Raw genomic sequence first — 15,052 nt, 5'->3', positions numbered from 1 at the left:
CAGATCAGAGGATTTTTAGTCCATGAGTGAAAACCTTAATATGAAAGGAAAATGGGGTAATATGAGCAGAAAGTTGGGCTGGGATCCCAAAACTCTCCCTCCCTTTCTCTGAGTTGTTTCTTCTTGGGGCTGTCTCTATGCACCCCCAAAAGATAATGATTTGAAATTCCAAATATCCATTGAAGATATCATGTAAGAATCTGAAGAAATGAAAGAAGTGCATTATTTCTATTTTACAGAGAAATATTTTGTGCAACAGTGATTTAGATGAAAAGCTATATGCACCTACATTTGGTAATTTACATCATGTGTCAGATTTCCTCAAAGTGAGGTCACATGTTCACAGGAATGCTAGTAAGGTCCAGTGGTAATAAATGCTATTCTGTGATTTCTAGTTTTGTTACTTTTATTTCTCAACATTTAGCAAACACAGACCAGCTTAATTCTGGCGTGGTCCCAACCTTGAGAACATGGAATTCAAATGAGCACAGAATTGTCTCAGAAACGTGGCTAAGTCATCTTCATACCCATAACATTTTGGACTGAAATTCTGTCAGAACACCTCCCAAACATTAACTTGATAAAACTCACAACCTCCTTCAGGAACTATGGACTGTTTTCTGGTTTTAGAAGAGAAAACCAAAACCTTTTGAGCTGTATCCGCTGTCTTCCCTGAGAAAACAATCCATTGTTCTGCCTATACAAAGGACTAATTTGACTAGTTTTTTCCCCTGGCTTGGCAGAACCTTTTATTGAACTGATTGAAATGACCAGATGTTTTGGCAGCTTATGTAGACATAATCTAAGAGACTCAATAATTGACTTAAGTAAACGTATCAGGATGTGGATTGGCAATAGTATCGGGATTCTCTGTTCTGTGATGACTTCAAATTCCTTTAAAAAAACGCAGGCTGCTTGTGTAATTGAAATGCGCAGAGATTGGCACCACCTCATATACTTCAGTAATTTATAGCCTATTTAGATCTGAGCATCCCTGTAACTTTTGAAAGTAAGCAAGCAAAAGCATTAGAGATCTATAAAGATTGTCCTTGAGGCTGTCTGCTCAGAGTGAAATGAAATATCTCTCTGCACAAAAATCTCCAGATGAAAAAATTGAAGCAAAATTTCATTTGACTCAGATTGTCTAAAAAATTATATGTTTGTGTTTTTCTTAACTTTTGGGCGTTTTAGATGAGAGTGTTCGATACCAGAACTTTCCATATTATTTTTTGATGTTCCATTTTGTTTGAACATATGTGCTGTGTTGTAATCTCTACTGATAATAAAAATATTCACTATGAATAGCTCACAGAGGTCAATTTTCTCTTAGAAGCCAATTGTCATAAGAAATATTTCAAATTGGGGTTTATTTCTTAGAAAAGGAAACAGTCTAGGGGTGCCTGGGTGGCTCAGTTAGTTTAGCATCAGACTCTTGGTTTCCACTCAGGTCATGATCTCGGGGTCCCGGGATCAAACCTCGTGCCTGGCTGGGCACTCAGCACGGAGTCTGCTTAAGGATTTCTCTCCCTCTCCCTCTGCCCCTCCCCGCCTTGCTCTCTCTTTCTCTCTCTCTCTCAAATAAATAAATCTAAAAAAAAAGAAAAAAGAAAAAAAGGTGTAGATGGATTTTTAAAAAAAAAAGAGGGGTGCCTTGGGTGGCTCAGTCTTTAAGCATCTGCCTTCAGCTCAGGTCATGATCCCAGGGTCCTGGGATCGAGCCCCACATCAGGCTCCCTGCTCCGCAGAGAGCCTGCTTCTCCCTCTCCCTCTGCTGTTCCCCCTGCTTGTGTTCCCTCGCTCGTTGTGTTTCTCTCTGTCAAATAAATAAATAAAATATTTAAAAAAAAAAAAGAAAGAAAGAAAAGGAAATTGTCTACATGCTGCTTCCCGCACCAAGGCCTTCTAACCTGGGCTGAGCCCAGGAGAGAACACTACAAATATGAACCTTTGGCTGGGTAACTCAGCTCCATTTCCCTTTCTCTCCTGAAATTAAGCCTTTCTCTTGAATTTGTTTAGCCAACAAGATTTTTTTTTTTAAGATTTTATTTATTTGTCAGAGAGAGAGGGAGAGAGTACAAGCAGGGGGAGCGGCAGGCAGTGGGAGAGGCAGGCTCCCCACTGAGCAGGGAACCCAAAGAAGAAGACGTGGGACTCCATCCCAGGACCCTGGGATCATGACCCGAGCCCAAGGCAGATGCTTAACCGACTGAGCCACCCGGGCGCCCCAACCAACAAGGTTTTGAAATGTCCCTCCTTAACCCTTTTTAAAAATTCCTCTTTCCTACCCATCCCTTCATTCCTCTTAAAAAAAGAAAGTTTACAGACTCTGGGCCCATTCAGGTGTGTGTGTGCAAATGCATGCCCCCTACACTTAGACCTAGGTAGGTGCTTAGCACCTATGTCCAGGAGTTTCTACAATCTTCCTTAAGAACCTGGAGCACCGAGAATATTACATTCTCTGATGGGCACGCGGCAGCCGGTGTTCTTAGTAAATGCTGTTCTGTATTAGCTAATTAGCTAATAACAATCACGTCAGCAGATTTCTTTAATCGTCCAAAGCCCTCATGAATGTTGTTTTACCTTTATGTGTTCAGAAGGCTGACGGGCCCCTCGAGGCTTTCCCTGAGCTGGCTGACACAGGAAACTTCTTGTCCTTGATAACAGGCGACGTGACTGTCCAACTGCTAACTGCTTGTTCTCTGAAATCTTGCCTTGCTGGGTTGCTGACTGGCCCTGTGTTAGGGAAGATTACCAAGAATTCACAAGAAACCTAGCGGAGGCACGCTTGAGGCAAAACAGAGAATAAAAATATTTTATGAGATAATTTGAATGGGATGTCACCCAGTGGGTGCAGGATCATGGTTTTTTTTTTTTGGCAGACAAAACAATGTAACAACTATAAATGAGCTAGTGCCTTGTGAAGTGCTGGTTAGAATGATTGACTCCTGCAGATGCGCCGGGTCCGTGGCTCGAGGTGCCAGATGTAAAGTAGCCCTTTGGGGACTCTTGGTGGCCAGGCCATTTCCTTTATAGTTAACGACACCTCCTCCTCCCACTCTATTTCTCCTTCCATCCTGGCCTTTGAACATTGAGCCAACACCAACCCCAAACACATGTAAAACAGCAAAGGCTCTGATGGTTTTGAAAATGCAGTTTTATTTTAGGATGGGTTTTTTTTTTAAGATTTTATTTTTTTATTTGTCAGAGAGAGGGAGGCAGGCAGAGGGAGCCCAGTGCGGGACTCGATGCCAGGACCCTGAGATCATGACCTGAGCCAAAGGCAGACATTTAACTGACTGAGCCACCCAGGAATCCCTGTGATGGTTTTTGGTAGCCAATTGCTTATTGTATTGGACTCAAAGACAGGCTTTTGCATAAGTGAGTGCTGGGCACAGGCTCTTCCGTGAAACCCTCCAGCAAACCTTGCAGTTGGCTATATCACCCACATGTTACTGCTGGAGACCAGAGGTCAGGAAAGTTACTGAGAGACTGGGTAGGGACAGCACCCAGATTCGCCTGGCTCAGAGTTCTTTCCACTTACCCCAGACACCCAGGGCATCGCTCCACTGAATGTTGAGAAGTGCCTTTTGTCTCTGGTTGTAGCTTTCTCCTTAGTGAAGGGTTAAAATAATGTCAAAATCAGGGATGCTCTAAACTTCCGTGTTTATTTTCACCACAGTATGAGAAAGATAGGAGAGATTACATTTTATTTTCCTGGCTATGGTCAGTCAGCTGAGATAATTAAGGCACACAGGCTATTGGCAGAAATAGGGCTGTTTGAGGCCAGGATCGCAGCAGTAAAAAAAAGGGGGGGGGGGAAGGGAAAGGATTAGCAAAAGAAATGATTTTAATCTGTATACCAAACCTCTAAAATTTTTGGAAACATTTGGTGGATTAATGGCATTTCCACTCTGCGTGTAAACATTCTGTGTTCTGTAGATACAGCTATTGTGTTAGTTGATTTGCTTTTTTTTTTTTTCAGTTTAAACTTTTCCTCCAGAAAGATGTTTTGAGAAAGGACAGAAGGACGTAGTCAGACCTTCCCAAACCCATTTGTCAAGTGGATTACATTTGTGCCCTCTCTTAAAAAGATGCTTTACAATGTATGAGAGCAGTTTTTGTAAATTAATATCATTACAAATGAGCTAGCCTCCTTGTATACCTCCTTTAGCTCCTTTTTTTTTTTTAAGATTTTATTTATTTATATGACAGAGAGGGACACAGCAAGAGAGAGAGCACAAGCAGGGGGAGTGGGAGAGGGAGAAGCAGGCTCCCCGCTGAGCAGGGAGCCCGATGTGGGGCTCGATCCCAGGACTCTGGGATCATGCCTGAGCTGAAGGCAGACGCTTAACGACTGAGCCACCAGGCGCCCCCCTTCTTTAGCTTCTTGTACAAGGCGGGCCACGCTGGACTCCACAGGCAGCAGTTTTGGCATGGCCCTGGGGCCCCGGGGAATATTAACTTACAAGGCTTTCCCTCTCTTGCTTTTACATGTCTGAAACTATTTCAAAACTTAGTGACTGAAATACAAGTTATTAAATACACTTTACTAGAATATAAAAAGTGCTTTTGTCCCCTACTCCTCTTTGGAGAAAAGCTGGTTGGGAATGTACTTATAAGACTTCTGGCATGGCTCTTCTGAACATCTACATCGACACATAGCCCAAGATCATAAAAGGAATAAACTAGGCATCAAGATGAGTTCAGCTAAGGTTAGAGCCTACATGCAATTTCAATGCTGCTCTAGGATTTTTATTTATTTTATTTTATTTTTTAAAAGATTTTATTTACTTGAGAGAGAGAGAGAGAGAGAACAGGAGCCGGATGAGGGGCTGAGGGAGAAGGAGACTCCCCACTGAGCAGGGAGCCCAATGTGAGGCTCGACCCTGGAACTCATGACCCGAGCTGAAGACAGACACTTGACTGAGCCACCCAGGCTCCCGTGCCCTAGGATTTTTAAAAACCATTTTGTTTTAGGGACGCCTGGGTCGCTCAGTTGGTTAAGCTTCAGACTCTTGGTTTCGGCTCAGGTAGTGATCTCAGGGTCATGAGATCGAGCCCCACATTGGGCTCCACAGCCTGGGTCAGGCTCTACGCCCCATGTGGGGCTCCACGCTCAGCACGGTGTCTGCTTGAGACTCTGTCTCTCCCTCTCTCTGCCCCTTTCCCCTACCCTCTAAAATAAATAAATACATCTTTTTTAAAAAACCCATTTTTATGACTACTAGTTGAGTGGAGATACCAGGTATGAGCTGAAGTAGGAAAGTGGGATTCCTTGGTTTCTGATTATCAGAGCCTCCTAACATTGCAAAGATGTCCTTGTCCCCTTCTTTCTGGCTGGGCTCTATCCCCAAGGAATCAGGTACCTGATGGAATGGGGGACTGATTTCCTGAAGCCTCTTGGAGGGTAGGAATTGTTAGCCCCTTCTATGCCTGCCCAAGTGTGGCTCAGTGCAGATGGGCCCGTTCCTCTCTGTGTGTGTTCCCCTCCCTGGGCACGGGGGCAGACACTGCCTGGGTAGAGTCACCAGAGGCTGGGAAGTGTCTGTGGGTCTCCAGCAGCTGGAAAAGGTTTGAGTCTCTTTGGCAGATGTTTGCTGTTCCAGCCACTTCATTAATGTTGGAAACTAAACCCCTGACCATTCTTGACAAAAGCCCCACTTCGTGATTGACAGCCAGGGTGTGCTTCCTCCCACCGAAGCCCTTTACAGAGAAGGAGAGAGGGAGTGAAAAGAGAAAAATGGAAGCAAAATGGGAATTGGGCTAGGTGCCATTGCTAAAAACCCAAAAATACCGAGGAAAGAGAGTGGCAAAGTCTCATGTGAGGAGAAAGACAAATTCAGAACAACAAATTAAGATTTGAAGTATTGTCCTGTGCTTGGGTCTTTTACGCATATTACGTAATGATCCCAGCTTTCATGCATTCATTTCTTTTAAAAGATTTTATTTATTTATTTATTTTAGAGGCAGGGGAGGGGCAGGGGGAGAGGGAGCGAGAGTCTCAAGCTGACTGGGCGCCGAGCGTGGAGCCCCACTTGGGGCTCCATCTCACCCCTGAAATCATGACCTGAGCCCAAACCAAGAGCCCAACACTTAGACTGCACCACCCAAGCTCCCCTCTGCATTCATTTATTTATGACACACTTACTGAGAACCTGCGGTGTGCCAGGTGCTATGCTGGAGAACACACCAGGAGTTTATTTCACCAGTGGGTGAAATAAACACGCAAAAGGTAGTGCAGCAGAGGTAGGAATCAACAGCCTTGGGGAGTGGGGAATCCTTTCTCAGAGGAGGTGACATTTGAGATGGGTCTTGAACTAGTTTTTCAGGGCAATGAAGGAGGGAGGGACTGGGCTGTGGAGGGCATTCCCGTAAGGGGAACAGCTTGTGTGAAGGTATGGATTATGAAAGGCCAACCTTGTGAAGTAGGTAGGTATTACCATTGCCACTTATAAATGAAAAAACGGAGGCTCAGGTTTGATTATAAGCGACAGAGAGCTGGAGGCCCCAGATTCCACGATCTGGAATCTCTCTCTCCCCTACACCTGGGACGTGTTCCCTCAGACCGCCTTGAAGAGGTCTTGCCTCTGTGGCAGAAAATCGAGAAGCTGGAAGATCCAAGGAGTTGAACCGAAATTCTTTAGCTATTTTAAACACGGCAGATTTCCAATCAAAGGACAGTCTGGGGGAGAGTGTGAGCAAATTTGGTGCCTGTGGTCAAGAATCCGAGCGGGGAGCAGAGGCGAGGCCGATTCCCGCCGGGCACGGTCACCCGGGCTTTCGGCGCTGTCCCCGCCGCGCGCTGCCGGCAGCCTCCCGTGTGGCAGCGCCGCAACGCAAGGACGCGAGAGCGCGGCTGCAGATCCGGGTTTGGAGAGAGGGAAGGAAGAGACAAAGAGAAGGGGCAAGGAAGGGAAGAGAAGGGCAGAAAGAAAAAGAGAAACCAGGATGGAAGATGGGGGTGAAGAAGGGAAGGGAGGGCAGAAGAGGAAAGAGAAGGGACGTCCCACAGGGGAGGGGAGGCCGAAGTGCTGGGAAGAGTGGGGGGGGAAAGGGAGGAATGGGAGGAAAGGGGGGATGGAGTCAAGGCAGTTAAAGGAACACAGAGGGTGAGACGGGGCACGGAGCGGGGCGAGGGGAATAAGGCTGGAAAGGGAGAAAAGAGGCTGCAGTGGGGAAAGGCCGGGCAAAGACAGGGCCCAGAAGAGTAACTCGGAGTAAGCGCGTCCCGTAAGCGCCCGGCAGGACCGGACAAACAGTCCACACCGGTAAAGCTCAGTCCCTCGCCAGGGTCGCCGAGTTTAAGGAGAGGCTGTCGCTCAGGTGCTGCGCCCCAAGCTTTGAGCACGCCTAGCGGCCCGCGCTCCCCGTGGAGTCGCCCCCACGCCGCGGGCTCTCGAATCCCACCAAACACTCCCTTTCTCGGCGCCTGTCAACAGCTCTGCGCTTGCCAGGGGCAAAATATAGCCCCCCCACCCAAGATTGTCCTCGGAGCGAGCGTCGCGCCCTTGGGACTCGTCTCCGGCTCGTGGCGCCGCTGGTCCCCGCTGCGCCCGCGGCCTGGAGAACCCCTCGGGGCTGGCACCCGGCGGCGGGGCCCCGGCTGAGCCGGGAGTGGTCCTGCCCCGCCCTCGCCGGACAGCGGACAGGCGGCGGGGACTGCCGGTCACCAGAGCCCGGGGCGCTCCCGGGCCCATGGCGGCGACCTGGCGTCCTCGCGGCGGGACGCGCGCCGCCGCCGGGACACCTGGCCGCAGTGTTCGCAGGCCCTGCAGCCGCCTGCGCGTGGAGGAGAATGAACGAAAACAATTCTAAACGGAGAGGAGGGGAGGAGTAGGGAGCCCTGGCACACGTGAACACATCCAGCATGAAGATCCTCAAAGTCGCCCTGCGAGCCATGTCTAATACCGGGCTCTAATTCGGCTGACTGCTATTTTCTCTTAAATGCCTAGTTATTAGTCCTCCAGGTGTGTCCCTTCCGTCCGACTTGAACCACCAGCCCAGGGGCGCGCGTCCGCTTGCTACCGCGGCGACTCGGGCTCCTGGGCGAGCAGCTCTGCAGGCGAGCCCGCCGCGACTCCCGGCCGCTTCCAGGTTTCCAGCGAGATGTCACCAGCCCCAAACTCGGGTTTCGGAGAAGGCCATCCGCGTCTATAATTCTGTCTCTCTCTCGTGCGTTTTCCTTCCGATCCCACGCACAGCAGTTCGGAGACAAAATCGTGGGAAAGCGGTGCCACCGGGCGGTTGTGGCCGGCCGCCGTGCGGGGTGGCAGGACGCAGGCAGCTGGAGCCGTCCCGGGCGCCGAGACTGGGTGGGGGTCCCCCTCGGCCACCAATTCCAATCGAACACAAGTTCGTACAGATACTGATTGGAACAGACTCGGAGGTTAGGAGCCCAGGAAGGGGGAGGCAAGGCACCCAGTAAGCGTGTGTCTTCGGGGCTCCCCGAACCCTAAGCGTCCTGAGGGACCCGGGAACGAAAGCGGCACTGCCCGGAGCATCGGGCGGCCAGAATCCTCGAGTGGGGCTGAGGGCCGGCGGGCACCGCGGGATCGCGCTGCGCTTGCCTTTACGGCGGCGAAAACAGTTCATAAACGTTAAAACATAAAAGAACGCACGCTTTTGGGGGATTACTTTCTCATTTTTACAATTTATTATTGGGATAACGGTCAGGGGCAAGGGTCATTTGCGATTTGGGAATTTGTGAGGGCGGTCAAGTGTGCGGCTCCGCGCGAGCCGAGAGCCTAGTGAATTGCAGGGGAGGCCGCGGGTCCTTGGGAAACCGGGGAGAAAGACACACGGGTCTTTGGGGCGCCGGCTCTGTGGCCCGCAGCCTCGGGAGCCTCAGCAAGGACTCGACTTACTTCTAGCAAGAGACCTAGACGCGCCTGCTCCCCGGGTTGCGGGTTGCGCGCTGCGCGCACGGGACCCAGCCCAGGAGGCGCACCCGGTCGCGTCCCGGAGGAGCGGCCCAGACCCGGCCCGCGGGCGGGGGCGGCGCGCGCTCCCCGCACCGCGCGCACACCCGAGCGCGCACACTCGGCACACACACCTGGAGTTCGTCCCAGGAGGGGGGCGGGGAGGAGAGCCAAAGCGAGTGTCTTAAAATAGAGAGGCTGGCAGAGGAGCGCGAGACACCGCGAGGCGGGAGGAGGCGAGCGAGAGAGGCGGGCACGAGGTGTGCAGGTCCGCGGCCGGCTTGCACCAGCAGGCTGGGCGGGGTGGGCGCCGACGCCCCTCGGCGCGCTTCGGCACCCGGCCCCGCAGGAAGCGCGCGCTGATTGACAGCTGCGCCGTCCCAAAAAGGCTCCGCGAAGATGCTGATCCGCGGGTGGGTCTAGACGCGCGGCCGGCGCGTCCGGTGCCCGCTCCCGTCCGCGCGCCTCCCGAGCCCGCCGCCTCCCCGGCGCCCGAGGAGCGGGGCTGAGGCCCCCGCCGGCGCGCCAGCCCCCGCGGCCCCGGCCGGCCGGCGCTCTCCCCGGCTCACGATGCACTGCCACGCGGAGCTGCGGCTGAGCTCGCCCGGCCAACTCAAAGCAGCCAGGCGGCGCTACAAGACTTTCATGATCGACGAGATCCTTTCCAAGGAGACCTGCGACTACTTTGAGAAACTTTCCCTCTACTCCGTGTGCCCGTCGCTGGTCGTGCGACCCAAGCCCCTGCATTCCTGTACCGGTAAGGCGCCCCGCCGGGGGGTGGGGTGGGGGAATTAGTGGGGTGTCGTGGCTTTCGCGCGGGTGTCGGGCGCCTTCCCGCCTCCGTCCTCCCACCGGAGGGCGGGGGGATTCTTCCCGGTGCCCGTGCCATGGGGGACCAGACTCGTCAGCGGCGGGCATCGCAAGGGCGGCCGCGATCTGGGACGGGCCAGGCAAGGTGTGAATCGCAAGGCTGGCGGTGGAGCGGAGGCAGCGGGCCCCTCGGAGCGGCGCCTCGGGCCACGCCGGCGATCCCGCTCGCGGGAGAAAGCTTCCTCCTTCCCGGCGCCCCTGTCGTTTTCGGTCAGAAAGTTCAAACGCTTGACCCGGTTCGGCGCCTAACTCGCTGTTTCAGGAAATGGTGTTGCTGCTCCCCTTGAGTTAACTTGTCCAACCTCCTCTTGTCTCCACTGGGAATTTTACAAGTCAATCAGTGTCCTGAGGTTCTCAACAAAATCCAGAAATCATTGAACTTTACTTAAAAGAATCTCCCTCTGGGGCAGTAGTTCTGGAATCCATCCCCTGTGGTGCAAGCTGAGGAGGTGACCCTTTTGTTTTAAGGGACTGAAAAAACAACAGTTATAACAATAAAAACATTCTTCACGTCTGGTTTCCTCTATCCACAAGAGCCTAACTAAGATCACTAGGAAAGATAAAGAACATTTAATAAACACGTTGAAAAAGTCCTAAGTTTATATGGAAAGTAAATCCGAAGGTATTTTTAAAACTTTGAGTGCATTAAGAGAAGCTCCAAGTTTCAAAGTGCCCTGGCTTTATAAGGATTTAGGCTATCGAAAAGCAGGTATAAAAGAAAAAAAAAAGTTAAAGCAGTTTTTATCAAAAATAAGTGACTGTGTGTGCTTTCAACTAAAGGTAAAAATTTAGTATTTCCCAACTAAAAGAAACTTTGAGGTTTTGTTGCATGGGTGTCCTGAAATAAGTAATTTTGTTATACTTCCACTGAAAAAGTAAAGTGAAGAGCTAGCAGTGTTCTTAAAAGACATTTTTTTTTTTTTGACCTTTCAGGCCAGAAGCTTCTAGTGCACAATGCTTAGAGACCTATATTTTCTTTTGATTTGATGGGTTATCCCTGTAGAACGATCAGTTAATATATGTAAATACAGCAAAGTTCTTTGAAAACCAAGTTGTTTCCACATGTATTTGGTTATGAAATGAATACAGTATTCAGGTATGCCTTTGTAAAATAAATTTTATCCGTAGGATAGAATTAGCCTTGATAGCTCATAGCAGGACTTGCAATACTAAATTTTAAGGGCCAAGAAGTATATGAGACAAGAAACTTTAGAAATAAGCTATATTTTTACATTTACGTGTCTGCCATGCATATGTAAACCCTTGAATGAATAGTCTACATATGTATTAAATAGGGGAGGTAGGCTAAGTTTTGTATTAAGCATAAATCATCACTTGCTATAATAACTCAAACCTCTTTGAGGAAAAAAAAAAAGATTTAATCACAAATTTCAATGCACCCTGCTACAACATCACATGACCCTAGGACAAAACAATAATTCTGAACACTGAGGTATAGCACAGGGCCGGCAAAATTTTTAGTGACTTTGTGCTCTGCATTGACCCAAAGGCGGATTTTCCTGGCTTTTAGCAGTCACAGAATTGGATCATAATAAAAACATGCTAAAAAAAAAAAAGGTAATAAATAACCTCAGAAAACCGTGATCCAGTCATCAATAGGAGCTGAGTAAGTTCTGTTTCACTGAGTCTTGTATGGAAATAAGTCAGAGGAAAATAAGATGATTCATACGTAGTTTTGAGAATGTTAAGGGTGAATTGCACGTGTATCACGAACTAAAAGTTTTGCTTGGTCTTGTGCTTTTGAAGTTCCTTGATGGTTTGTGTGAAAGGCTGGTTCTTGGTAATGGTTTTCTTGCCCTGTCATTCCAGTGTTTACTTTCTTTAGATTGTTCTTTTGAAAAATGTCGTGATTTTGTGGTAGTTGAGATTTAAAATATAGAGACTGGGATTTGCCAGTGGAATTAAACCCATAAAAACTGGCTACAGTAGTCCATACTCTCAGGTCATAAGCCTTTAGTGGGTTTACGATTACAGTTAAAGCCTAACATATATTAGATCATGGGAATCCCATTAGTGACTTCTCAAGGGTTTTGCAAATACCACACTTTCAAAGCATTTTTGTTGTTTTTAACGGTTATGTTCAAGATCAAAAATCTTAGACTGGATAAATTTTATCTTTTTTTATTAATTAAAAATGGCATTAAGTTGCTGACATTCTACATTCAATACAACTGTTTATATATATTTATGTGTATATATATATATATTTTCTGGATAGAGATAAATATTTAGCACTTTTGGTAGAAACGATGTATAAAAAGTTCAAATCAAGTGAAAGGCATACATTGGAATTAAAATTACTGAACTTTCTCTCATCCTTCGGTTTGCCATTTTTAAGATTTAAATAACTACCAAAAGTGAATTTTGCCAGGTAAAATATGAAATAAGATTTAAAAAAAAAGTTACCACCCTGCACAATAAGTATATAAATTTGGGGTGAAAAAAAAGCTACAGCATTTAAGAGGCCTCTACATAATTAAGCAGTCCACATTGTTTAGATTTAGTAATCCAAATGCCAATTTATGGTACTAAATCTCCTCAGGCAGAAGGTCATGTGTTCAAGTAAATTGAGAAATGGAAACATTTTTCATTAGGCAGATCATCACCTGACAGTAATTTATTATTAGACACTCTAACCTTGATGGAATACTTCCCTCCAAAAAAAATTGTTTGTCTTAGCAGGCCCTTTCTTACTACAAATACAGTAATTTTAGGCTTAGCAGGCTGTCTCTAAATTTATTTAAGTTTCCCAAGAGATGTTCTACATCACATAATAGACAGTGAGAAAGGGAATCCTAGCCTTTGAAGCCAAACTGAAGGAACATTTGTCATTAGATTTAAAATAAAATTTAAAACACCGAGCCCAAAGAGAGCCTCCATTTGAAAAAAAGTTTGTTACTCGGACCACTGATGAGGTGTGAAATATGTTTAGGATTATTTTAAAATCTGGTAACAGGGGTGCCTGGGTGGCTCAGTCGGTGAAGCGTCTGCCTTTCGCTAGGGTCGTGATCCCAGGGTCCTGGGATCAAGTCCCACATTGGGCTCCCTGCTCAGCAGGAAGCCTGCTTCTCCCTCTCCTACTCGCCCTGCTTGTGTTCCCTCTCTTGCTGTGTCTCTCTCTGTCAAATAAATAAATAAAATCTTTAAAAAAATAAAATAAAAAATAAAAAAAATCTGCCAACAGTCATTCCCATTTAGAATGGAAATATATTGCCATCTAGAAATCAGTTAACAATCTCTCATAAATGTTAGAACATTGACAGTGATTAAAGGCGCAGTTCAGAGTAACATAAATACTACTTAACTCTCGAGTGCATTATTTCATTTTTCTGGTTGTGATTAATGTTTCTTGGTGGAAGAGTTGCTTAAAGAAATCTGGCTTCTCAGGATGGAGTATGTGCAGAGATATCGGCCGGGCATTTTTGAAGGCTCTTTCAGTTTGGTCTGTAGAGACAGGCAGAGTTTGGAAAAGATGAATAGCCTGCTTCACAAAAACAAGGCTATAACAATTTATCCTAAGAGTTTTTTGAGGATACCGAGAAGCCAACCTACTGTGCTAATTACTTAAAATTCTATTTTAGTTATTTATACTTACAACCTAGAATTATCTTTAGACTTGCACATGCGTGTTTTGCGGGGGGTGGGGGGAAGGTGAATATAGATACTTGGATGTTTTGCAGCCTGTGACCAGCACATGGCTTTTAATTAATCCACTAAAACCTACAGGCGAATTTCTTTCTCCTTCCCTGGTGGAATGGTTCTGTTGGATCTCCCGGTGACCTTCAGTGGCCAGCCTTGTAGAACCGACTGTTGAGGTACAGAGCTGGAAGGGATCACAGAGATCACGGACCAATCTCCCCGAGCAGAATATCCTTTTTTTGTGAGGCGCTAGGGTCACATCAGTGCTTAGACACAGTTTTAGTCCACGCTGTCCACCGCCGTCCTCCTTGTTACTGAGGATACTCAGAAATCAGGAAGACTTTTTCAACTTGGTTACACACCCGGGATAAATCCGTGCAGTCACACCCAAGGGACAGTCAACCAGCCAATTAAAAGGGGCACTTGGGGAAGGGTGTTTATCTTAAGAGATGGCATTGAGAACATTTTATCCTTTGGTGGGTCCAAGAGAAACAAGTTCTTTGGGGTGGTGTCCTTGGGTTCATTTTTATCACAAAGATTGGGTGTCATCCCAGTGAAAAATGAAATGAGGTGGGGACACGTGTAATGGCTTTTTTGGAAGTTAGGCAGCCTGCTCTTGCTTCATGGAGTTGGCTCCAGTCATTTCCTAAATCTCAGTGTGGTCTTTCAGTCTGAGAATGAAGCCCGTAGGATCTTGGGAACCTGAGGGTTGGGGACTGGAATGTTAATGGAAAAAATGTAAACTGGGGTTTGGGAGGGTGATCATTATCAACAAGCATTTGTATTTCTGCCAGAGGCTGATAGGCTTTTATTAGAGCGATTATTCATAACTGCTTCTCCTGTTCCCATTCTAAGGGTAAATAAATCAAGGGATGCACAGGACATAGGACTCATCCAGGGTCAGAAGAGATTTGGAGCTGGGCTCTGTGGGCCCCCTCAGCTGTTGTCTCATTTACTCCTTAAGTTTTATAACTCCTTTGTTAAACAGACAAGCTGAGTGGCTCCTCAGGAGTCAGTTTTAACTGGTGAATATAGTTCATTAGCAGTTTCTTCTCCGGTTCTGGTTTCCCTAATAACCAAGGGGAAAATGATTAGAAATTTAGTCCATGAGTTAAAATGCCTCTCTGAATGTCTGCAGTCTTTAGTATCATTTAATTCATCATTTTCATTCAACAGATCTTCATTCTTGCTTGGTGATGGCACTGTTAACGAGTTCATTACATTTCAGTTTATTCTAAATCTTGACTCACACTTGGGATACTTTACAGATTCCCCTAAACTATCTGTAGAACCACTGCCAAGCCCAATTTTGTTGTTCTCTAGAATGTATTGGGCAGTTTGGAATTGGGATCAGGGAACATTGTGACAATTGAATACTTTTGCTCGCCAGATGGAATTTTCTGTTTGAACTCCCCCTAAAGGGTGTGATCGCCAGCCAACTTGTCATATTAACCTCGTTAAATACAGCCAAAATGAAACGGTGTTTATGGAACCTCTGTTATGAAGCCAGTCTGCCCGTGTTCTTGTGGGTTGTATGTCTGGACTGAAACCGCATTTGGATATAAGCGTGGACTGTATAAAGTTGCTAGTTGTAACCCACCTCC

The 15,052-nt window shown here is 47.2% G+C and overlaps 1 protein-coding gene across 1 annotated transcript in view; it reads left to right on the top strand.

Annotated features, from left to right (window-relative positions):
* The first annotated feature begins 9,488 nt into the window (after nt 1-9,488).
* BARX2 (BARX homeobox 2) overlaps nt 9,489-15,052 on the top strand; it is a 69,819-nt gene continuing 64,255 nt past the window's right edge. The window contains exon 1 of the mRNA XM_028120780.2: nt 9,489-9,675. Coding sequence (XP_027976581.1) covers nt 9,489-9,675 — 187 coding nt within the window. The remainder of the gene's footprint in view (nt 9,676-15,052) is intronic.

Source organism: Eumetopias jubatus, unplaced genomic scaffold, assembly GCF_037043125.1.
Source record: "Eumetopias jubatus isolate StellerSeaLion01/CBP00866 unplaced genomic scaffold, mEumJub1_p1.0 scaffold_13, whole genome shotgun sequence".
NCBI lineage: Eukaryota > Metazoa > Chordata > Mammalia > Carnivora > Otariidae > Eumetopias > Eumetopias jubatus.
The sequence above is the reverse complement of the archived record's forward strand: the minus strand, read 5'-3'. Positions and strand labels throughout refer to the sequence as shown.